Source organism: Corvus kubaryi, unplaced genomic scaffold (genome assembly GCF_017639235.1).
Source record: "Corvus kubaryi isolate FWS band 111438036 unplaced genomic scaffold, C.kubaryi_AGA036_p1.0 split1-37355, whole genome shotgun sequence".
Lineage (NCBI taxonomy): Eukaryota > Metazoa > Chordata > Aves > Passeriformes > Corvidae > Corvus > Corvus kubaryi.
The window spans coordinates 1,878,208-1,900,995 of NW_024582078.1; the positions used below are offsets into that span (position 1 = coordinate 1,878,208).

The 22,788-nt window shown below is 61.1% G+C and overlaps 2 protein-coding genes across 3 annotated transcripts in view; one reads left to right on the forward strand and one right to left on the reverse strand.

Annotated features, from left to right (window-relative positions):
• The window catches only part of ITPR3 (inositol 1,4,5-trisphosphate receptor type 3), a 38,042-nt gene extending 36,533 nt beyond the window's left edge, over nt 1–1,509 (reverse strand). The window contains exon 1 of the mRNA XM_042013362.1: nt 1,017–1,509. Coding sequence (XP_041869296.1) covers nt 1,017–1,105 — 89 coding nt within the window. The 5' untranslated portion in view covers nt 1,106–1,509. The remainder of the gene's footprint in view (nt 1–1,016) is intronic.
• A 17,993-nt stretch (nt 1,510–19,502) lies between these two features.
• The window catches only part of BAK1 (BCL2 antagonist/killer 1), a 14,256-nt gene continuing 10,970 nt past the window's right edge, over nt 19,503–22,788 (forward strand). The window contains exon 1 of one of the 2 annotated variants that reach the window (XM_042013465.1): nt 19,503–19,663. The gene's annotated coding sequence lies outside the window, so the exon portion shown is untranslated. The remainder of the gene's footprint in view (nt 19,664–22,788) is intronic. The other variant, XM_042013466.1, reaches the window with a different exon arrangement.

Sequence of the window (22,788 nt, forward strand, 5' to 3'; positions counted from 1 at the left end):
ATAGAGCCGGGCAGCTCCTGCCCCAGGAATCCCATCCAAGTCAGCATTCCTGCCTGAGCTCAGCCTCTCCTACACGCAGCAGCGTGGGGCAGGAGCGCTGGCACAGCTCCACGTCCCCCCCGCCGGGGCTGCGGGCACGCTTTGGGGTCCTGAGTCAGGGTAAGGAAAAACCCACCCGTGCCCCAGGGCGGCCCTGTCGGAGCCCTCCCCATGCTGTCCCTGTGCCACCGGGCAAACATTCCCGGTGGGAGCAGGCCGGTGGATGCAGAGGGGCATCTCTGGCCTGGCTGTGCCCAGGGGCTGCCACAGCAGCACCGTTGGCTTGCACGGACACAGGAGTGACACGGGATAGGAGTGACACGGGACAGGTCCCCAAGGTCTCCACTCCAGGTTGGGCAGAGATCCCCTGGGCCCTGCTGCCACATCCAGGGAGCTGCCTCTGCCCGCAGTTGGCACTGCCCTGTCCCCCAGCCCCAGGCAGCGCTTGGTAGCCACGGGCAGCCCGGCTTGGTGACCCTGCGGCGATTCCCTCTGACCACCGGGTGTGTGGGACATTGAGGGGGATAGCGAGAGCCACCACTGCCTGTCCAGGCAGCCTCCAGCCACACTGGACAGGGCTGGGAGCACACAATGACCCCGTGCCCAGGAGGGGTCCCGCCTGCCCGAGCGGCCGCCCTCGCACATCCCCCTCCTCATCCCACCGACCCCTCACGCTGCTTAAACCTATTTCATCCCCCCCAGCCCCTAAACGGGGACAAGCGGCTTCTGGCCAGGGGAAGGAGGGCTGAGGGTCCCTCCTGGGCCACATCCTGCCCCTGCCAGCAGCTGGAGCCGGGGGCGAGCCCGGGGACGAGCCCGGGGGCACCCTGTCCCCCTGCCCGGCACCGCTCCCCATCGCTGCTGCAGCACCCGGAGCTTCCTGGCTCCTTTTCTCACCACGCTCAGGCTCAGCACCCCCGTCCCGTCCCGTCCATCCCGGAATCAGCGTCGGGCGGCCCCGGGAGCCCCTCGCTCACCCCAAGGTGCTGATGAAGCCATTGACGGAGCCCTCGGCGTACAGGGAGACGATGTCCCCGATGTGCAGGAAACTCGACATCTCATTCATGGTTACCCTGACCCGGCGCGGCGCCGCTTCCTCCTGCAGTCAGTCACCTTCCCGGGCCGAAATCCAGCATGGGCGAGCGGAGCCGGGGGGTCCCTGCTCCGGGGGGACGGAGGGGTCTCTGCTCCGCGGGGGGACGATCCCAGCCCGGCTCCTGCCCCGGGAGCAGCACCGGGAGCGGGACGGGAGCGGAGCTCCACGCACAACTTTTACATGTGCCGGGCAGGAAGGGAGCCGGGCAGGGAGGGAGGAGGAAGACGAGGAGGAGGAGGAGGAGGAGGAGGGGGCGGGGGATGAAGCTCAGCTAAGGATCCGCATGGGCTCTGTCCGTCTGTCCGTGCCCCGTCCCGCACAGCTGCGCTACCTGCGGCCAATGCAGCGGGATCAGGAAGTCCCGCCGGCAGCAGCGTGCGGGGAGGGGACCCGGGGCCGCCCGGGACGGGGGGGGGACGACGAGAGGCCCCACCCCCGCACCCGCCTCCCGTCGGGGGGGGCCGGGGGTGCGGGGGCTGCGCGCCCCGGTGCCCGCGGGCGGCCCCGGCAGCGCGGCCACCGCTCGCCCGCGGAGTCCCCCCCGGCTGCGCTCCCCCGACTCAGCTCCACGACCCCCGACCCCCGGCACGAAGCCCCCCAGCCGCCCCTCGAGCTGCCGCAGCACGGAGCTCCCCATCCCGGGGGTCTTGCCTGCGGCTCCCCCCGCTTGGAACGGCCCCGGGCGCTCGGGGGTCGCGGGGAGCCCCCCACCCTGCGCAGCCATCGGCAAAGCGAGCGGTCACTGCCGCAGCTCCTTCCCTGTCCCGCACGGCCCCTCTCGTGCCACCCCTTGGCTGCAGCAGCACCGGGACACCCCGGGAGCCGCCGCTCCCCGTCCCCCTTCCCGGGATTCCGCAGCGCCCGGGGCAGGCAGGGCCGCAGCTGAGGACAAGGCGGCTCTAGGTGGATTTTTCTGCCCCAGGCGAGCTCTTGAGGCTTCCTGAAGCCCAGGTGGCTCCTGCCAGCAGGGCCAGCTCGCACCTGCTGTGCCTCTCACCAGCGCCGTCCCCTCCTGTCCCCACAGCGCTGCCAAACCCTCCCTGCACCCCCCGCCACGGTGACAGCCCAGCCCTGAGAGTGTCACAGGGCTCACCCAGCACCCCAAAACGCCCCATCCAACCCCTCCATCACCGCCAGGAGCTGTGGACAGCAAGGAGAGACCCCCAGCCCCTCCTCCAGAGCCCACCCTGTCCCTGCACCCTTTAAGGAGCCTTCCCAACACCGCCAGGCTGGGCCAGCTGCTCTGCGCTCCCAAATTAACACTGGTGGGAAAGGACAACATCCTCAGAGCATCTTCTGGACAGTACAAACGACCCAGTTCCTCACTTTAATTAAAACTTGCCTGCTGTAAAAACAATATCGGAAGGGAATTTAAAAAAAGGAAAAAAAGCAGCATGATGCTTTTCTCATTTATTTCCCTCCTGTCCTCTTTTCTCGCAAACAAACACAGGTTTTGGGAATATAAACCTTGCCCTAAATAGGGAATTTTTTTTTTTTTCTTCTTTCCACTAGGAAACGGACAGGTCTCCTGGCAGAACAAAGGGGGAAAAAAAATTAGTGCAATTCCTCTGGGGGGGAGATGCGAATTCAGGTCCATCAGGATTAGCTGCGTTTTCAGCACAGGACAAATTTAGAAGCCTTTATCTCAGGGCAACAGAGGGGGAAAAGAGAAGATCATGAGGAAGAAAAAAAAACTTGCTGCTTTTAGAAGCAAATGAAGGTTTCACAACAGGAGCTCAGGGAAAGCCCCAAGGAACCAAAGACCAAAACTTCATGCCCGGATCAGCTGCTTTGAGCACAGACACGAGCGGTGCCTCAGCTGAGGGGCACCGTGGGTGTGCCACGCCAGTGCCACCGGCCTCACCGGGCATGGCTGGGCAAGGAAAACCCTCTGGGAGTGCAAAAAACCTCATGGCTCTGAACAAACAGGCATCTGGCCTGGTTTCTGCTGCTCGGGAGGACTGGGAACAGCAGGACGGAGACTCTGGAAGTCTCCATCCCACCCCATGGCACCACCAGGGTGCTGACAGTGCCCAGCCCCTGCTCAGGGCTGAATGTCCCAACTCAGCCGAGGGTGGGGAACCCAAAATGTTCCAGGGGTGCCTCCCCTGCCCATTCTGAACCCTGGGAACGGTGACATAACATCCCCAAATGCTCCCTGGATGGAGCTGGGATGGATGAAACCCTCCCCATCCTCCAGCCCTGGGATGTGACAGCTCTGTCCCTGTGCTGGGCACAAACAGGGACCCCCAGAAGGTCACCAAGGTTTGTCCCCACACAAGCAGCAGCATGGGCAGGTGGCTTCAAGGAGATGAAAATGCACTTTTCCTGAGGCTCAGCTGCTCTCAGCGTGGCTGTGCCCACCCTGAGCCATCACCCTGCCCACCTTGCGTGTTCCCACTCTGCACAGGGTCCCTCGGATGCTCCCAGCCTGGGGGGACACTCCGTGCATGGCCTCAGAGCCCGTGAGGAGCTGCCAACAGCCTGCAGCGCTCAGGTGAGGGGGACCCCTGGCCATGGGGTTGCTCCTGGTGGCCACCTCACCGTGCCAGCGCTAGCCCAGGCTCCGAGGAAACAGAGGAGTTAAAAATAAGAACATTTCCTTCCTTACCCCCTACTTTAAGCCGTGTGATAAATAAAAACTGGGAGATTCTGCCTCCCGGAGAGGAAGCGGCTGCGAGGAGGCCGCCAGTGAGTCAGGCCAGCAGAAATCATCCCTGTTCCTGAGGCACAGCCTCCATCCCATCCCATCCCGTCCCATCCCATCCCATCCCATCCCATCCCATCCCATCCCATCCCATCCCTGGCAGGGACGGGAGCCACATTCCTTTCCCATGCTGAAATTGCTCCTTTGAAGGCAGCAGCTGAAGCTGCAGGGTCCCCTCCCTGCCCCAGGCCCCCGCCCTGCCCGCGGGATGCTCCCTTGGCAAAGCTCCCCTCACCTGCCCACCCTTCCCGTTCCCTGCAGACGGCTGGGGTTGCATTCCCAGAACGGATCACCCGGGGTTGTATCCTCCCCTCAAAGCTCCACTTGGAGCTCGAGTTTGTCCGGACGTCTTGGGAGCAAATCCATGGCAGACAGAGGGAATGGAGCAGGTGTGGGGGCTGGGGAGGGCAGGCGGGTGGTGGTGCCCACACAGCATCCCAGCGCCCTGCCAGGGCCTCCTCCGGCTTCTGCTCTCCTCGGGAATCCCGAATCAAGGCCGGCAGCTCAAGGGTGAAACCACTTGGAAGAAGAAGAAGGAGAAAAATAACTGTGGCTGCCTTTGTTGGAGGAGGAGGGAGGGAGACACTCGGTCCCTTGTGCCGAGCAGAGCAGGGAGAGAGAGGGCTCTGCTGAGGGTCAGGCAGAGGAGGGGGGTTCTTGGGCCAGGAGTGGAGTTTCTCCCTCACCCTGCTGGCTCTGGGTGCTGCCTGACCCCGCTGCTGCCCCCAGACCCAGCACAAAGCCTGTGTGGAGCCTTTCACGCTGCTACCCCATCCTCCCACCCCAGAGAGCGGCAGCCTGGGAGCAGGACCAACCCCAGGCCAAAGAAAGGGTTGTTTCAATCCCATTTCTCCTCCTGAGTGAGGATTTCACAGCCCACAGCAGCTACCCCTGAACAAAACCCCTCCTTTGGCGCAGAAGATCCGCGGGGATGAGGGTGAGACCCCAAATCTGCTCCGAGCCGCAAACCCAAACCTCCCCCTGCAGCAGCTGCTTGAAAGGTGCCCCAAGGTCTGTGGGGGAAGAGCTGAGCCCCCTCGGGTGACTTCATTAACGGTGGAGACGGGAGCAGCTCCCTCCTGCCTGTCCCATCTGTGCCCCAGCCGGCTCCGGCGGTGGCTGTGCCAGGGCTCCCGCGGGAGCAGCCGCGCTCCCCCGAAATAGCTCTCAGACTGGATGACTTTGGCCCACATCCTCAAAGGTGGTGAGGCTCCGGGTTACCTCGGAGCACCTGAGCCCCCCCCTCCCCACACCCACAGGGGTGGCAGGAGGCGGCCTGGGAAGGGGACGATGCTCGGGCCGACCTCGTGATGCCCCCGTGGGTCTGGGAGAGGGAAAACCAGAGGAGCAGCTGGAGGAAAAGAGGGCAGATTCCTCAAATCCCACACTTGCTCCTTGTCCACGCATCCAAACCCATCCTACTCCAAGCAGCAGCTGAGAAAACCCTGAAAAAGGGAAGAAACACCCCCTCCCCCTGCTCCCTTTCTCCCACCCTCCCTCCCGGGAAGGGTTAAACGACGCTGGCGTGGAAGACACTTTGTACTTGGATTTAAAAATACAGCCAAAGCCCCGGTGGCCCGGCGCCATGCAAGGCACAGGTATATTTCCACACTCGAGCCAATAACCTTCCCCGAGGGAAATTTAGGCTTTTTATGATTAAAAGGGGAAAAAATAATAGTGGGGAATTAAATATAGTACAGAGCGCGAGAACAATTAGCAGCTGCCGTTAGCGACACCGGGCCAAGTTTGGGACAAACGCCGCGGTTGTGTGGGAGCTGCGGGGTTGGGGACAGCCAGCGGGTGACACGGGGCTCGGCTGGGGCAGGGAGGGATGCCCGGCCTTGGCAGGTGGCCCTCAGGAGCCCAGACCCTGCTCGCCCCAGACCCCTGGGAGGAGCCTGCAGGGCCCGGCCACACCTCACGGGCAGGGGTTTCTTCTGCCTTGGTTTTATCAAAAGCAAATGGAAGTGTTTGCACAGGCTTGTAACTTCCCTAATAAGCAAACACGGGTTAATTGGGGGGTGGAGCAGGGGCTGGGGCTGCCAGCTGTACCCTCAGCCCGGGCTGGGTGGCAGAATGGGTGAGGGAAGAGCCTCGTTCCTCATTTCCCGTCCCTTCCATGGGTGAGGGAAGAGCTCCATTCCTCATTTCCCATCCCTTCCATGGGTGAGGGAAGAGCCTCGTTCCTCATTTCCCATCCCTTCCATGGGTGAGGGAAGAGCCCCATTCCCCCTTTCCCATCCTTTCCGTGAGCTGCCCAAGAGGTTCTGCACTGCCCAGCCCCCGTGCCTTGCCGGCCACCCCCTGCCCTGCACCTCAGGTGTCACGTGTGTGCAGCCACCTTCAAAATCCTCCACAGCTGTGCCCCAAATCGGCTGCTTTTTGCCCATTATAGTTGTGCCCATGTGGGAGCATCAACAATGGCCTCACTGGCTCAACCCCACACAATTTCTATCCCTGGAAAAACCTCATTTATTCACCCAAGTGCTTCTCCCTCCTGCACATCAGGGCAGAACCCAGACCAGACAGGTCCCCATCAGTGCTGGACAGGCCTTGGAGCAGCCTGGATGAGTGGAAGGTGTCCCTGCCCATGGGACAGGGGGAATGGGATGAGCTTTAAGGTCCCTCCCAACCCAAACCAGTCTGGGGTTCTGTGACCAAAGGGCAGATTTTCCAAGCATCCAGCAGCTCCAGAGTGGCCTTGAGCAGCGCTGGAATCTCATCCCACAGCGTGCCCGGCCCCTGAAGGAACCCAAAGGGCTCCACCACCACCCCAGCTCCAGCAGCCAGGCCTGGCCTCTCCTCCCAGCAGCTCCTCGGTGATGGATTTCCAGGCCAAGCCGCATTTCCTCTGCTCTCAAGCGGCCACGCCGGCCCTCTCATGTGGCCTGTGGTCAGCACACAGCTGTGAATGAAGGCACATCTTATCAGAGCGGGCAGGAAACGCGCTCCAGCTCCAGCCCGGGCACCGAGCCCACGCTGCCCTGCCAGCACCAGGGCGGGCTCAGCTCCATCCCAGCCCAAGCTGGGCTTTGGGGATGCTATGCCAGGCTGATTTTAAGCAGGAGCACAACACTGCAGCTCCTCTTGGGGGTGGTCTGGTCTGAAAGGGCTCACAGGAATGTCACGGAGAGAAGGGACAGAGCACAGAGGAGCCAGGTCCCACTGCAGCCCCATCCTGGCTCCATTTCTCCCAGTAAAATCCCACATAAAATGGCTGAGCTGCGGTTTCTCCCCTCCTCCCCGGCGTTTTGAGGCAAGTTAGTGCCAATCAGCCTAATTACAGCCCTTGCTGAGCAAACCACACGCCTTCCTTCCTGCTGAGTGACAGGCTGGCAACAGAGTGGCCCAGCGCCTGCTGGCTCCCTGGCAGGGCCAGGCCACCGCCTCTGTCACACTGGGCATGTCCCCGAGGGATGGGGGGACAGGCAGAGGCTGCTCCCCTCGGCGCAGGGTGCGCACACCCTGCCTGGGCTCCTCCAGTGGGAGGAAAGGGGCTGCCAGGCTGGAGCACGGCTGTAACTGCTTGGATGTCACCAGAGATGCTCAGGGCAAAGCTGGAAGGGGCCCCGTGCCCGGCTGTACCCCCATCCTATCCCAGCCCAGCCAGGAGTGCCCTGGGCGCCCTGCACATCCATAGGATCATGGAATGGTTTGGGTTAGGAGGATCTTAAAGATCATCCAGTGCCACCCCCTGCCACGGGCAGGGACACCTCCCGCTATCCCAGGTTGTTCCAAGCCACTCCAACCCGACCTTGGACACTGCCAAGAATCCAGGGGCAGCCACAGCTTCTCCGGGCACCCTGTGCCAGGGCCTCCCCACCCTCAGAGGCAGCAATTCCTTCCACATCATTCCTACTGTGTATATATTCCATCACCTCAAACTGGGCACTGGGTGTGGGGTAACAAAGCCTCAGCAGACACGTTTCCACCCTCGGAGGGGTGGCTGCCCCTCCCAGGTGAGGGGAATCCTCGGTCCCAAGCCCAGGTGAGGGGAATCCTCGGTCCCAAGCTCACCCCATCGTGCTGGCGGGTGAGGAGAGGCTGGCTGCAAACCCCAGCAGCGGTGGATAAACCCTCCCAGCGTGTCCAAACCCCGCTGGGGAGGAAACAACCCCAGCAGCCCCGGGAGGATGGGCAGGATCCAGCTTTGGGATCTGATTTCAAGGCACCGGCCCCATCCCGTCCCCAGCAGAGCTCCTGCGGGGTGCGATGGGGGGAGCGCAGGAGAAGCTGCCCCGCTCCAGCCCCGCTCTGGGGCACGCTCCGTGCGGAAGCAGCGCTGGAGCAGCCGGACATCACCTCCTCGGGATGAGTCACGCTGTGCCAGGGCGGTTCTTCGGCAGCTTCCAGCAACGCGGAGAGAGGCGCGGAACAAAGCCCCAGATCCCTGTTTGTTGGAGAGGGAAGAGTTAGTCATGTCGGTCTGAGTCACCCGGCCGGGACAAGGGACACAGGGACAGCGCAGGGTGGGAGCGACTCTTTATCGACTTCGCATGGAAATCAATCGGGAGCTCGTGGCGGTGCCATGAACCCGGACAGGCACGGGCAGAGGGGGAAGAGCCAGAGCTGGGGAGAATTTACAGCTGGGAAAGAAAACAAGCGAGCCGCACAAGAGTTTTATTTTGCGGGGTTTAAGAATGCTAGGTGACGCTATAGTGTGTCTTATATCCCAGCAGCAGACCCCGGAGCTGTTTGCTCTGCTGAGCAGGGGTGGCTGTGTGGATGCAGCAGCTGGGGGTGCCCCATCCCTGGAAGTTTTCCAGGACAGAGCTTAAACATCCCCCAGTTCCAGCCCCTGCCACGGGCAGGACACCTTCCACTAGTCCAGCTTGCTCCAAGCTCTGTCCATCCTCCCCTGGAACACTTCCAGGGATGAAATAGGTGCATCTGGAGTCTAAAAAGAGATTAAAATCATTCCCAAATGTAAAGCAGGAATGATCCCTGCCTGGAAAAGCAGCCCCAGCTCCCACTGCAACTGTGGCAGAACCGCTCAGCCCATGACAGGAGAATTTCCTACCCACGGCTCCTCGGCCGCCTGCGCCAGAGCTTGAATAATTTCTCTCTTCGAGGCAGAAAGTCAGAGGATTTCCTTGAAAATAGAGCCTTTGTTTGGCAAATATTTCTCCCGTCTGGTCCAGAGCTGTGAGTGCCCTTTGTTGGTTTGATGACAGTGCCTTCCTCAGCCAGGGCAGTGCCAGTGGCACAGAGGGGACCCCGTGACCCCAGGGCAGTGCCAGTGGCACAGAGGAGAGCCCGTGGCCTGTCTGAGCTGCCAGGGCAGGGAGGAGCTGCTGCCTGTGTCAGAGCCCAGGTTTGGCGTGTCAGAAATACCAGGCTACATCCTTAGCGGTTTCGAATTTGGGGCACAGATCGTGGAGCTGTTCCGTGCTTTTAGAGCACCTGAAATAAAAACAGGATCTGAAGCTGGAGGCGACCGCCTGGAGCCTCCCGGCCCCATCATCCTACAAATGGGTCATAATAAAAAATAAATTAGTGTGAGTCTGCAGAAGGCAGCAGAGCTCTATTGCTTCCACGGGCTGAGGATCCCCATGAATATTTCATTTAAAATCTTCCCTTCTGCTGGCTCGGATCACTGGAATATCCGAGTGGCTCACATTTGTGAGCAACTTTACAGCAGCTTCATGAGCCCAGCGAATCTCAGCCTGGACATCATTCCAGGCATTTCTTTCCCTCCATGTTGGTGCAGCATCCTGCATGGAGGAGGCCACGAGCAGGGCTCTGTGAGATGTAGAATGAGCAGGACAAGCCCGTGTGGCTCAGGGCAAGGCTGCAGCGAAGAGCAGGGTGATGGAAATGGGATGGAGCCGTCGCACCAGCCCATCCACCTCCGCAGCTGGAAGAGCGCTCCGGCGCTGGATCCTCGTTTTCCATCGGCACGGGGGAAGCCAGCGAGGCTGGCGGAGGCTTTGCACCCCTCAGCTCCCCCTGCTTTGGCACCACGGCGCTGTTTGTAAACCCTAAACCACCGCCAGCAGGATGTGGCAGCGTCACGTGAAGGGTGACAAGTGACCTCAGAGGGCACAGCAGCTCCCCGAGCACGGCCCGGCCGAGGCGTCTCCGCTTCCCACGGGGACAAAGAGCACGGTGACACTGTGGGAAGGCCCGGCTGGCTGCCCCTGCCAGGCTCCTCTCCGCAGATAACACCAGCTGCTTCCCTCAGAGGTGCCCAGAACCCCGAAAGGAGCTGCCCTCGGTGACTCAGCCGGGTCAAACCCTTCCTCCCGACACCTCCGTGGTGTTTGACACTTGCCCTGGCAGAGGCTCGCTGCTAATAATAACACCCCGCATTTTCTACAGCCCTTGGCTTCGGGAAATCTCGGGCGGGTTTGCACAGCGCTGGAGTCTATTTGGAGCTCAAGGCTTCTAAGGATGTGTCAAGGACGGAGAGTTTTGGTACCCGGGAAGGCATCACGGGAAGGGGCTGTTGCCAGGGCAGCTCTGCTAAACCACACTGGCAGGAAAATAACGATGGCTGCGTGAATTTGTCACGGTCAGGGTCCGGATGAAACACCCTGGGGGTGATCAGGGATGATCACAGCCCTGGTTTCAGGCTGGCCGGGGCAGTTTGGGTGCTACATCCCCGTTTTGTGACGTTCCCCAGGGATGGGCAGGAGCACGAGGCGGCTGGGAGAGCATCCCGCGCTGTGCCAGCAGCTCAGGGAACATCAAACTCTGTCCCCGCACCTGGAGCAGGTGTCCAACCCCCGGGCAGGTGCGGGGAGGGACCCAGCGAGGCGCCGGGACCGCTCCAGAGCAGCCCTGGGGCGCTCAGGGGGAAGCCCGGGGAGCGCTGGAGCGTTGAGCGCAGGCTTTGTCCCGGCAGGTCGGCTGGGTGTGCGCTTCCTGGCATACAATTCCCAGATTAGCAGGAGCCGCGCTGCCAGCAGCTCCTCCGGCCCGTGACCGCGGCGCTGGGAATGCTGTGAGGTCACCGCTTCCAGCGCCCGGCGCTGCCCGGCCGGGGCAGGGCACGGCTGGGGTGAGGATGCGCGGACGGGACGCTCCTTCTGCACCCCAAGGAAAGGGAAGGGGTGTCCCATAAAGGTTTGGATTGGGAGGGACCCTAAAAACCAGCTTGTTCCACCCCCTGCCATGGGCAGGGACACCTTCCACCATACCTGGTTGCTTCAAGCCCTGTCCAACCTGGCCTTGGACACTGCCAGGGATGGGGCAGCCACAGCTTCTCCAGCCCATGGAACCAACCCCTCTCTCAACCCTCTGTAAGGTTTTAACCCCAGGGGATGGAGTGGGACCATCACGTTGGTCCCACTGATCCTTTTGCAGTGTGGGGGGACAGAGGCAGAGGCCTCTTCTTACCATGAAATGGATGAATAAAGCCCTTAAAAGCCACAGAGAATAAATAATAAAAAAGCTGGAGGGAGGAAGGATTGGGAGAGGAGGAAAAATAATTCAACACGGAGCTGTTTAATGAGGAAAAGGGAATAATCAAGAGGGAGAAGTGAGAATGTTTTAGTCACACTAAATGCTTCATCTAAAAAAAAAAAAAAAAGAAATTAATAAAAAATTCCAACCAAAGCCAGGCTGTAGCAGTCGAGGCAGGGCGAGACTCAAGGGACTTTCCCCAGGAATGGGGAAGGGGAAAGCAAAAAAGAAAATGTGGTATTTTTATTAAGCCGAGGGAATAGAAGAGGCAAGAGCTGGAGCTGAGGAGCTCCTCGGGCCGAGCCGAAGTCCGGCCGGTCCCGGGATGGGGAGCGAGGCAGCAGCAGCGATCCCGGCTCCAGGGGGGCTGCCGGGGAGCCCGGAACGTCGGGAGCTGCTCCCTGACTCTCCTAGGGGCTGGATCTAGGGCGGGAGGGAGGGAAGGATGCGCCTCAGGGGGCGAAGGGGCTGGCACCGAGTGGCACTGTCCCCCCAGCCCTGCTGCCCACTGCGCTGCCCCGTGCCCCAAACCGGACCTGCAGCGGGCACGGGGCACCTCGGGCACCGCAGGGATGCCCAGCTGCTCGCACCCCGCCGGCCTCCAGCCCCTTTCGCTGCCTGGGACAGGCTGGACACCAGCAATTCCCAGCGGCTGCGGCTCCGGGAGCCGCGCCAGGCGTGTCCCTGCTTTTATCTGCCCGCGCTGTGAACCGGGATCTGTTCACCACAGACACCCGCGGGGCTGAAAGGAGCCTCTGTGCGGCTCTGGGCCGGAGGCACCACACGGAGAAGCATCCCCGGAACTCCGAGTGCTTTCCAGAGCGCACCGAGCCTGCCCTGCCCGCGCACCGCCCAGCCAGGAGGCTGCGGAGCCGGGCGCGGAGGGAGAATAACTCGGTGAAGCGCCCGCAGAGCCCGGGATCCGCTTCCCGGTGTTATCGGGGAGCTTCCCAGCCCCGGATGCAGCGACTGCAGACACGAGAACGCGTCTGGTGTTTGCAGGAGGGAGAAGCCGGGAGCTGAGGTGCCCCCCGGCACAAGTCGGGCACTGAGCCCCCTCCCCACCTCCAGACGGGCTCATCCTGCGCACGGAGCGGAGGAAGTCGCTCTTTCGTCTCTCCCGGGCTGTCCCTGCGTGCGGGAGGAGCGTGCTGCTGGCTGAGGGCAGCCAGGCTCGGGAACTCCCCAGGGCCATGGAGCGTTTCCACAGCCAGGGCGCTGATCCTGCCCAAAGGCCCCGGAAGCCTGAAATTCAGAAGCGTTTCCAAGTCTGGCACTGACCCACGAGGTGCTTTGGAGGGGAGGATCTGCTGTGCAACCCCTCACGGGAAAGGGGAAACTGAGGCGGGGAGTGCTGAACCAACACAGAGGGGGCTCCAAACTGGGCTCATTTCATGAAAAACCTCGACTGAAACGTGCTGGGTTTGTCTGCAGGAGGCCCCAGCTTTTCTAAGAGGGATTTATGGAGCAGACAGTGCAATTTTGGGCACATTGGCCCAGGTGGTGCCACGATGAGTTGATGGAAGAGGCAGAAATGCAGCTGTGACCAGGACACACCGTGGTGACAACACAGTGCCCAGAGAGATGTCCCAGGTCACAGCTCCAGTGGCGTTTTTCCCTTCCACATTCACCTCAGCCCTCTCCAGAGGCTCCACCTGCTCCCAGCTGTGCCCAGCTTTTCCCAAAGCAGCCAAAATCTTCTTCTGCTCCATCCACCCTCAGGAAACCTTGTGGGGAGAGAGAGACACATCAGGTACAGGCACGGCGAGGAAAAGCCCATTGGAATGGCGTTCCCAGCGTGGCCTCCCAGCAGGAATCCACCCAGACACCGAGATGCTGCTTGACCACATCACCACAGACCTGCAGGACCCTCCAAGCTTGTCCCAAGCTTCCTTCCTCTGCACTCACCGTGTTGGATCCCAAGGATCTGGGAGCTTTCCCAAGCTCCTGGCAGGAGCTCTGAGCCTCAGGACTCACCCCCAGCACAGGATGGGTTGGATTTCCCATCTGAGTGGATTTTTCAGCCCCCCCCCCCAGCCTCCCCTGCCTGCCCGTGTTTATAGAGCAGATTAGCAAAGGTGTATTTGTCAGGAATTTTGTCCTAAACCGCCTGGCAGCTCTTCCAGCACCTGGAAAACGCGAGCTGGCTGTGCTGGCTGCTCTGGGCTCACAGACACAGCGTGATTAACGCTCCAGGAGCTGCTACAGGAACCAGGCCTGGATCTGCTGGGCTTTTAATCAATTTGATAAATCTGCTGCGTGTGAGGAGCGCTTTGCCCAAAACCTCGTGTTCTGTGTCCCTGCAGAGCCCAGAGCCAGCACAGGGCGACAAGCCCGGCGTGGGGACACGGGTGGGACCACGGCAAAGGTGCCCTGTGCCCCTCGGGACTCCCGGAGGGAACCGGGAGGAAACTCTGTGACAAACCTGACGAACAACACGGGTTCGCTGGGTGGGTTTTTTACGATTCTGGGATTTGCTGAGGGTGCAGGAGGTGAATCCATCTCCCCCCCAAAAAACCTGGAAAACCCCTTCGGTCCGTGCAGAGCCGGTCCCTCGCTGTCCCATCGTCCTGTCCCCGCTGTCCCCTGGTCCCCGCAGCCCGGAGCCGGGAGCCAGCGGTGTCTGCGTCTCCCAGCCAGGTTAGCCCGGGTCAGCTCGGCTCGGTGGGAAGTCGGACAGTGCCACCTGGTGCTCCGAGGAGATTTGGAACCACGGAATCCTCGGAAGGGTTGGGTTGGAATGGACCTTAAAGCCCATCCAGTGCCACCCCTGCCATGGGCAGGGACACCTTCCACTGTCCCAGACTGCTCCAAGCCCCATCCAACCTGGCCTTGGACACTTCCAGGGATCCAGGGGCAGCCACAGCTTCTCTGGGCACCCTGTGCCAGGGCCTCCCCATCCTCCCAGGGAAGGATTTCTACTAAAATCCTGTCTAACCCTGCCCCTGGCAGTTTATTTCTCTCCCCAGCACTCCTGGCTCACCTCCTGACCAGCACCACATCCCAGGGGTTTGCAGGGCCGTCAGCAGCCCCGCTCAGAAGCGACTCCTCTTCCCTTCCCATCACACTTCCCAGGGCAGGAGCCTGCAGTGGAAAAACAAACCGGGAAGAGATGATGTCAGTGCTGACAAAGTGTCTCTGTACAGCAGCTCGGTTCTGATGCAACTGATACCGGCAGCTGAGCTGGGAAAAAAACCTTTCTCTCTGCCCCCAGCCCTGCTGTGCCACTTTATCACCCAGAGCTCCATGGCACGGAGCAGACGTCCCCCGTCACAGATGGCAAACTGAGGCAGGCAGTTCCAAAAGTCAAGGGTTGCCCAGTGCTGACCAGCAGCATCCCAAGATTATTTCCTCCTCAACTGGGAAGTCCCCTGGAGGGATGGAAGAGCATCCCGGACACCCCTGGGAGGCCACAGCCTCTGACAGAGCAGTGCCTTGGCAGTGCCAGGGTCAGTTCTGCTCATTTTTCTCCATCCCTACACCTTTTCCAAGGCCTGAGGGCACTGGGACCCTTCTCAGCAGCTCCTCTGCTCTTCACATTCTCTCACCAGCCTTATCCAAAGCCCTTCACTGCCGGCTCCCGCTCCAGAGCCGGTTGCCCTGGGACATCTCTGCTTCTGGGGGCCCTGCACCTTCACCTGCTGATCAAATCAAGCCCAAAAAATCCCAGTGACTGCCCCGAGCTGTCACCTCCCTTCCCTCATGAGGGAATTAGACATTCCCCCAGGAGTGGCTGAGAGAGGATCCCATGCCAGCTCCAGATATTTCAAAGCCAGGGGACCCATTCCAGGCATGCTGGGCACTAAGTCTGGAGGGCAGCTGGCTGGGTGCTTCACCCTCCCACACCCCCTGGGCAGTTTTCCGTGTCCACCCACTCCTCAGGGCTCCTCCCACCACCCACCAGGCAGCCCTCAAGGGTGAGGGGGGATTTGCCTTCCCTCTGAGCCCTCACCTTCCAGGAGCTGCTTCTTCTTCCATTCAGCATCAGAGTTGGCTCAGGGCTGGCAACGCCTTCCCCATCAGCACCCGGAGCTGGTGGGAGCCCATCCCTGCAGGAACAGCACAGCCAGGGGGGTCTGGATGAGGCCACAGCAGCGGAGTGTCCATCCTGACCCTCCAGCAACGATGGCACAGCTGGACATGGCCCCACCCCCTGCCTGGAGAGGCCACAGGCTGTCAAAGGCCAGAACTGGGGGCTCTGGAAGGTGCCACAGCCCCCAGAGAGCCCCCCGGGCACCTTTGGGGAGGTGGGAACAGCACAGGCAGAGGTGGGAGTGGAGCTGCCAGCTTTGGGTACAGAATGTCCCAACTGGGGCCTTGCTGGACACACTGGGCTCAGGTCAAAGCTTTAAGGAAGTCGGGGGAAAACTGGATTTGATAACACCCAACCGAGCAAGCCCCACCTGCCCGGCATCAGCTGAAGCCCAGCAGGCTCCTCCCTGTCCCTGCAGGGCATCGGAGCCGGGGGAGAGGGGGGGACACCCTCCCGCGGGGACACTGCAGCCAGCTGGGCTTGTGGCCCCGCGTCACCCCCAGCCCAGCTCTTACATGTGCAGAGCTTTGCCCCTGGAATATCCCGGCGTGGCCGTCCCCTCCTGGCTGTGCCCGCTGGCTGCTGGGCTTGTGGCTGCCAGCACTGGCCCCCAGCACGTCCCTGGGCCCCAGCAGCTCCCGGTGCTGGTGCTGAGCACGAGGCAGCCGCTGATGCTGAGCTTCCCCGGCTTCCCCAGCAGCGACTCCGTCTCTCCCCGCTGACCCTGTCCCAGCACTGCCCTGGGCTGCTGCGGCCCCCAGCTGCCCCCAGCTTCTCCTCTCAGGGCTTCCGTGTCCCCCACAGGCTCCCCAGGAGCCCCTGAGGAGCTGGAGCGGGGAAGGACAGCAGGGAGCCCAAGTGGCCGCGTGGTTCTTTCCCCGGGCATCCTCCCAGTGCTCCCAGTTCGGGGGCTCCCCAGGGCTGCTGCATCCTCTCAACTGCCACCAGCTCCTCCACTCTGGGCTTCTGTGTCCACCATGGGACCCTCAAGAGCCCCCTGAGGAGGTGGAGCAGGGAGAGCTGGCTGGGAGCCCGGGTGGCCATTGGGGTGGCCATTGGGGTGGGCACGGGTGCCAGCGATTGGCTCAAACGGACATGACGGACACAAACTGCCCTGAGCCACAGCCCTGGCACTGGGACAGGGGCTGGGATAGGGCTGGGGGACAGCACAGAGGGGACAGGGCTGGGAGGGGGACACAGGCACAGCTGGGAGCAGGGGGAGAGCCGAGGTGAAGCCCCCCTGAAACCGACAGCGGCTCATCCTTGCTGCATTCCCACCTCTGCCAGGGCCTCTCCCTGAGATTCCCCCCAGCACGGGAGGTGGGAGCAAGGGGAAGGTTCAGGGAAGCTCCTCCAGCAGCCAAAGGCCAAGGGGAGGGAGATAAAACCTCCTCCAGCCCGGCAGCAGCCTCTGCTGCACTTTGGGTTCCTGCCACTCCTGTCACCACTGTGTCACCTGCGAGGGCAAACCAAGGAGCTGCTCCTCCCTCGGCCACTCAGGCACGGCTCCAGGGGTGTTTTCCCAGGGGTGCAGCCTCGGGCAGGGCAGGATTTCCCCACAGCGTCCCTGTGGCTGCGCTGACGCGGGACAAAGCTGCTCCGGCGTCCCCGAGGAGCTGCTGGAGCTCAGCTTTGCTCTGCCCCGGGACTTTCCCGTGGCTGCTGCCGCTGCCGGGGTTTGCTCAGCCTTGGCTCGGGACCCCACGAGCCGCCTGGCTGCAGAATGGGGTTTGGTTTTTTTTTACCCTCAAAACCCCTCATCTGAAAGTGCCGCGTCATCCTGGCTGCTCAAACCCGAGATTCTCCCACCTTCCAGCTGCGCCCTCCCGATCCCTTCCCGCGGCAGCGCCGGGAGCAGCGCGCAGCCCCTGCCCACGGGAAGGGTGTTCTCACCTCGGGCTGGCACCACACCAGGGCTGGGGATGCGCAGCTGAGCACAGCTCCCTTTTCCCATCCTCTTTCCCACCCCTTTTCCCATCTCCAGCCTGGATTTAGACACCACCAAGTGCGCTCTAAAATGCCACGAGAATCCCGAATCCGGCGGCTCCATCCCCGCAGCTGCTGCACATTTCCACCAGCAAATAGATTTCCTTTTTCCTTTTTTTTTTTTTTTTTAATTCCAACCAGCCAAAGGAGCTGCTGAAAGGAGGAGCTGGTGAAAGCTGGGAACATTTCACACCGGTGATCACAGAGCCGGGGCGGCAGAGCCAGCTGGGAATTGTTGATTCCACATCCCAAAGGCTCTGCAGCAGCACGGGCTGGCTGCTCGGCGGAGCTGCGCGCAGCATTTACAGCGCTCCTCCAACGATCTCCTGGACCCTTCCTTCCCACCGTCATTCCTCGATGTCCATACTGGCCATTCCCATGCAGAGCTGGTCCTTTCCAACCAGTTTCCCATTATCCCTGGGATCTCTAACCCTCTCCAGCAGCCTTTGGCAGACACGGGGAGTCCCCGCTGCCCACCCACAGCTCAGTCCCCACAAGCTCTGGACTCACAATCGTCCAGCAATCCCACACGATTCATTTTCCACACCTTTTGCAGCAGCAGGAGTCCTGTCAGAGTCGTTATTAGAGGAATTCTGGTTTCCAGCTGGAAATTTCTGCATTGATGCACCACAGAAAGAGCTGCCTGTGGCAGAGGTGGTTCACACCGAGGAATTGCTTGGGAATTGGCTCCTCAGTGCCGCTTTCCCAGCTGGTTTTCCGCAGCCGGAGCACAGAGGTGTTGTGCAACACATCCGAGGTGGAAGGGAAGCGGTTTGCAGGAAGGAAGGGTTGAGATGGGATTTGTGATTGCAGAAGTTCTCCCAGGCGATCCTGGGGATGCTCAATCTGAAATCATGGGGAGGAACAGCCACGAGCAGCCCAGACTGGCATGAGGGGGTGGGCAGAGGCACAGGACTCGTCCTGCAGGAGTCAGGTCAGCTTAAACCTAGCCACAGCTTGCCCTGGCTGTGCACAGGGGCAGCCACCACCAGCACGGGTCAGTGGGGTCCCCCAGAGTCGGGGACATCAGGCCCGAACAGCCACATTCACCCCCCAAACTCCCCCCAGGAATTAAAATTGGTGGTGGGACCTCTACCCCCATTCGAGACCTTCTCTGTGGGCACACCTGGGAGGGAGGCAGACCCCTCACTGCCAGCCTGCTGGGCACAGCCCCCATTAGCTGATTCCTCGCCCCATGATGATCGTCCTTCCCTGAAGGCCAGCTCTGGCTGGGGCACCTCTATCCCAGCCCCAGTCCCATCAGCCGCTGTGGGAATCCTTTTCTTCGCCCCCTGCCAGCTGCTTTCCCCCTGTCAGTGCAGCCCCACCCTCAGCAGGGCGTGCCAAGGCCATGTCCCCAGAAGCCCTCACCTCCGAGGGAGCCGGAGCTGCACCCTCAGCAGCCAGGGGCCCGTTCTCCCTGGAAAAGCTCAGCCAAGTAAGCCAAGAATTCCAAAATCCGCGGCTCTGGGGCCCTCAGAGTGCTCCTGCCACTGGGCAGACTGGTGATGTGATCAGCAGCAGCCAGGCGTCTGCCCAGCCCCAAACCTCTGCTTATCTGGCATTTTCCAGCCCCAGCAGCGCCCCTGGCAGCGTCCCAAGAGAGAGGAGAGGAAAAGCGGCTGGGGCAGATTGCTGAACCCTCCAGGGCTGAATCTCTCTCGCTGTCTCCTCGAGCTGCTGGATTTCCCCAAATCTCGGTGGATTTTGAATTCCCGAAGGCGCTCGGTGGGAGCTCCCTCTGCCACCGGTGACTTTTTTTTTTTGCCGGTGGATCAACACAGATTCCGTCCCAGGGACCAGAAACTCTCAAACCGTGACTTTAACGGGGCTCCCGGCCGGGGAACAGGCAGAGGGCGAATTTAAGGTGCAGCCGCAAGCAAAAGCTCCGAAAAACTCTGGAGAAGCCAGGGAGGAGCCGAAGATCTCCGGAAGAGCCCGGCAAGGAGGGCGCGGGGGTGGCACGAGGTGTGTGCGGTGACAACCCCGCACCCGGCACCCCCAGAGCCGCGCAGCGCCCCGAGACCGGGCGATGCTTCAGCTCCTCCCGAGCCCCCCGAGGAGCCTCCAGAGCCCCCCGGAGAGCCCCAAGAACCCCCCAAAAAGCCCCCGCTGCTCGGCGCTGCCCCGCGCCGGGGTTGGTGCCTCTAGAGGGAGCTGAGTCCTGCGCGGCCCCGCGCTCGTGTCTATCTATGGTCACTGGGGTTGGGTTTCTACTTGATTTTTTTTCCTCTTCTTCTTTTCCCTCCTCCTCCGCGGCCCCACTCTCTTCCTTTTCCCGCGCCGCGCTCCGGACAGGAGGTAGGAAGGGAGCGGCCGGAGGGATGGAGCGGGTCCCGGCAGGGATGCGGTAGCTCCCGGGATATCCCGACCCGCTGTTCCCCGCCGGGACGCGGTGAGTGGCAGGAGACCCCCGTTTCCCCCTCCCCAGACTCCTCCGGGATGGGTTATCCCTGTTCCCCGGGCGCGGCCGGAGCAGGGATAGGCAGGGATGCACCGGGAGCCGCGGGGTGCGGGGGGCTCGGGGGTGCGGGAGGAGTGACAGGGCCGGGGGTCGCATCCCGGACAAAGTGCACGGTGCTTCCTCAGCGGCCCCGCTTGGGGCTGCGGGAAACCCCCGGGCCAGGGCTGGAGGTCGCTCTCAGGGCGGGTCGCTGCCCCAAAGACGGAATTTCCCTGCCCCAAAAAGGGATTTCCCCCTCGTTTGCCGGTATTTTCTGCAGTTGGGTGTTTTACCCCCGCGGAGGTGACGGTCGCCCCCGGCATCAGTCGCGCAGGGCCCGAGGGGTTCAGGGGAGGGGACATCGCTGGGCAGAGCTGTCCCTGCTGAGGGACAGGTGACATCCGCCCCACCGCGCTGAGGAGGGGGTGACACCCGTCCCGCCGCGCCCGGGCTGTGACCTGGACACGGGCATGGCACGTGTGGCTACGCTGTCCCGGCCGGGGAGCCCCGGCCACGGGCACGGGTGTGGGGGCGACCTTGGCTGGATGGATGCTGGGGGTCGTTTGCCCACCTTGGGGCCGTGCTGGGTGGGCAAACCCCAAATTGGGCAAACCCCAGACTGGGCAAACTCCCCAGTTTGCTGCGCCGGGGCAGGGGGAGGAGCAGCCCTGGCTCCGCGCGGGCCGGGCAGGGATGGATCAGGCACAGGAATCCTGCGGGATCTCTGTCCCGGGAGGGATCGCACGGCCCCGTGGAATCACTGCCACGCACCAGAGCTGCGAAAAGCTCGTCCCGGGGGATGCTCCACGGATTTCCTGCCATTCATAACACGTCATGGAGTGACTTCAGAGCCCCACGGCTGGGCTGGGATATAGGGATTGCAGCTGCTCCTGTGGATCCTCACGGATCTGCCTCCTTCTCCCACCATCTTCCCTGAACCCAGGGCTCGGGAACTTTCCTTTGGAGAAAAGCTGGGAGAAGTGATGAGTGTGCCTTAGAGACACCCAGGAAATGTGTCCGACAGCTTTAAGAAGAGGAGACGAGGGGGATATAAGGAACAGTTGAGGCAAAGGTCTTTGTTTTATTGAGGACGGTCGGGGGAAGGCTCACTCTTGGCATGGCAGGTGCTCCTTAATAAAGATAAGAGCCCTGTGCCACCTTGGAGCTGCAGCCAAATCCCATCCAAAGTTCTGGCTGCTGCTTTTAACCCTTTGCAGCCTCCCACAAGACCCTCGGAGGATGGGTCAGACCCTGCAGCTTCCCTGAATCCCTCCCTTGAGCCCTGACTGAAATCCTGGGGAGATTTCTTTTCCTGCAGCCCGGGGCTGTCTCTGGGTGTTTGGGTGTCAGCTCCTCCTTCAACGCTTCCCTGTTCTCTTGTTCCTGTAACAAAGGGAGAGTGGGGAAGCTGGAAAGCAGGAGCAGTGTGGGCAGCAGCTCTGGAACCTGGGGAGGATGGTCTGAGGCGCTTTGACCCCAGCAGAGAAGGGCAGGGAACTCTTCTGAACATTCACGTGGGTGCTCAGGACCCGCAGTGGTTGGGGACAGCGGTGACAGGGCTGCAGTGCTCTGTGTCACGAGGGAGGACAGCGCTGCCAGGGCCCAGAAGGAAATCGAAAACAGAAGTTCCTGCAGGGCTTGAAAGCAAAATGCGAGTTGTAAATGAGTCATCTGCCTCTGCTGGGTTCTTGTGCTCCACAGGCTGCCCTCGCCCCAGGAAGTCCTCGCTGCTGACAGCCCTCACTCATACAATGCGAGAAAAGTCACTGTCACACGTGGGGAGCCCTGGGTGGCTGTGTCCCACAGACACAGCTGGGAAAGCTGCAGAGGCTCCTGAGCTCTTTGCTGGGTGCACCCACACCCTCCCCAGCATCCTGTGCCACTTGGGCTGTGGCACTGTGGGGTACAGAGGAAATTCCCACTCTTCCCAGTTCCCACAGCTCCAAGGAGCTGCTCCCAGCCTGGGAACAGCACTGAGTCCTCCCAGTGCAGGTGGGCTCAGCCATGGCCTGGGATGGCAGAGGAGGAAGCACAGGAGGCTCCTCAGTGGAGGAGGGGATGGACACCACCCCAGAGGATGGACACCACCCCAGGGGATGGACACCACCCCAGGGGATGGACACCGCCCCAGGGGATGGACACCACTCCAGGGGATGGACACCGCCCCAGGGGATGGACACCGCCCCAGAGGATGGACACCACCCCAGGGGATGGACACCGCCCCAGGGGATGGACACCACTCCAGGGGATGGACACCACTCCAGGGGATGGACACCGCCCCAGGGGATGGACACTGCCCCAGGGGATCTGCTCCATCCCAGGGGATCTGCTCCATCCCAGGGGATGGACACCACCCCAGGGGATGGACACCACCCCAGGGGATGGACACCACCCCAGGGCAGGCAATTCTGTGATTCTAAGGGCCAGGAGAGGCAGCTCTGGAGCTGATCTGGGCGAGTGGCCAGCAGCTCTCCCCAGGCATTTCCCCCTGGTCCCCGCTGATGATCCTCATTGCGTTCTCAGCTCTTCCTTGGATGGGGATGTTTGAGCTCGGGGAGGAAGGGGGAAATCCTGTCCTCCCATCCTCGGAGTGTGGGAAAAACCAGCACCTCCCTCCTGGCCACCAGGCTCAGGCTCCCCAGTGCAGCTCCACCAGGAGCTCGTGGTTTTCTACACCCGGCAGAGCCGCTTTGCACTTCCAGCCCCCATCCCAAAACGGGCTGCGCTTCCTGTCCTACCTTTATTTTTCCTTCTGAGCAATCTCCAGCGTGATGTCAGGAGCCTGAACCACGTTGTGCACTTCTCCCGTAGCTGTGGGTGGTTATTTTTCCTTTATTACTAAAGGGAAAAAAAAAAAATATTTTTTATAAATATAATTTATTATATTCTTACTATATTTTTATTATGTATTTTATATCAGATAAAATTAATATTTTTATTAATATAAAATGTTAGACATTATGTAATATAGAATATATAATACATAATACATGATATATATAATACATAATATGTAATATATAATATATAATATATTATATATTATATATTATATATTATATATTATATATTATATA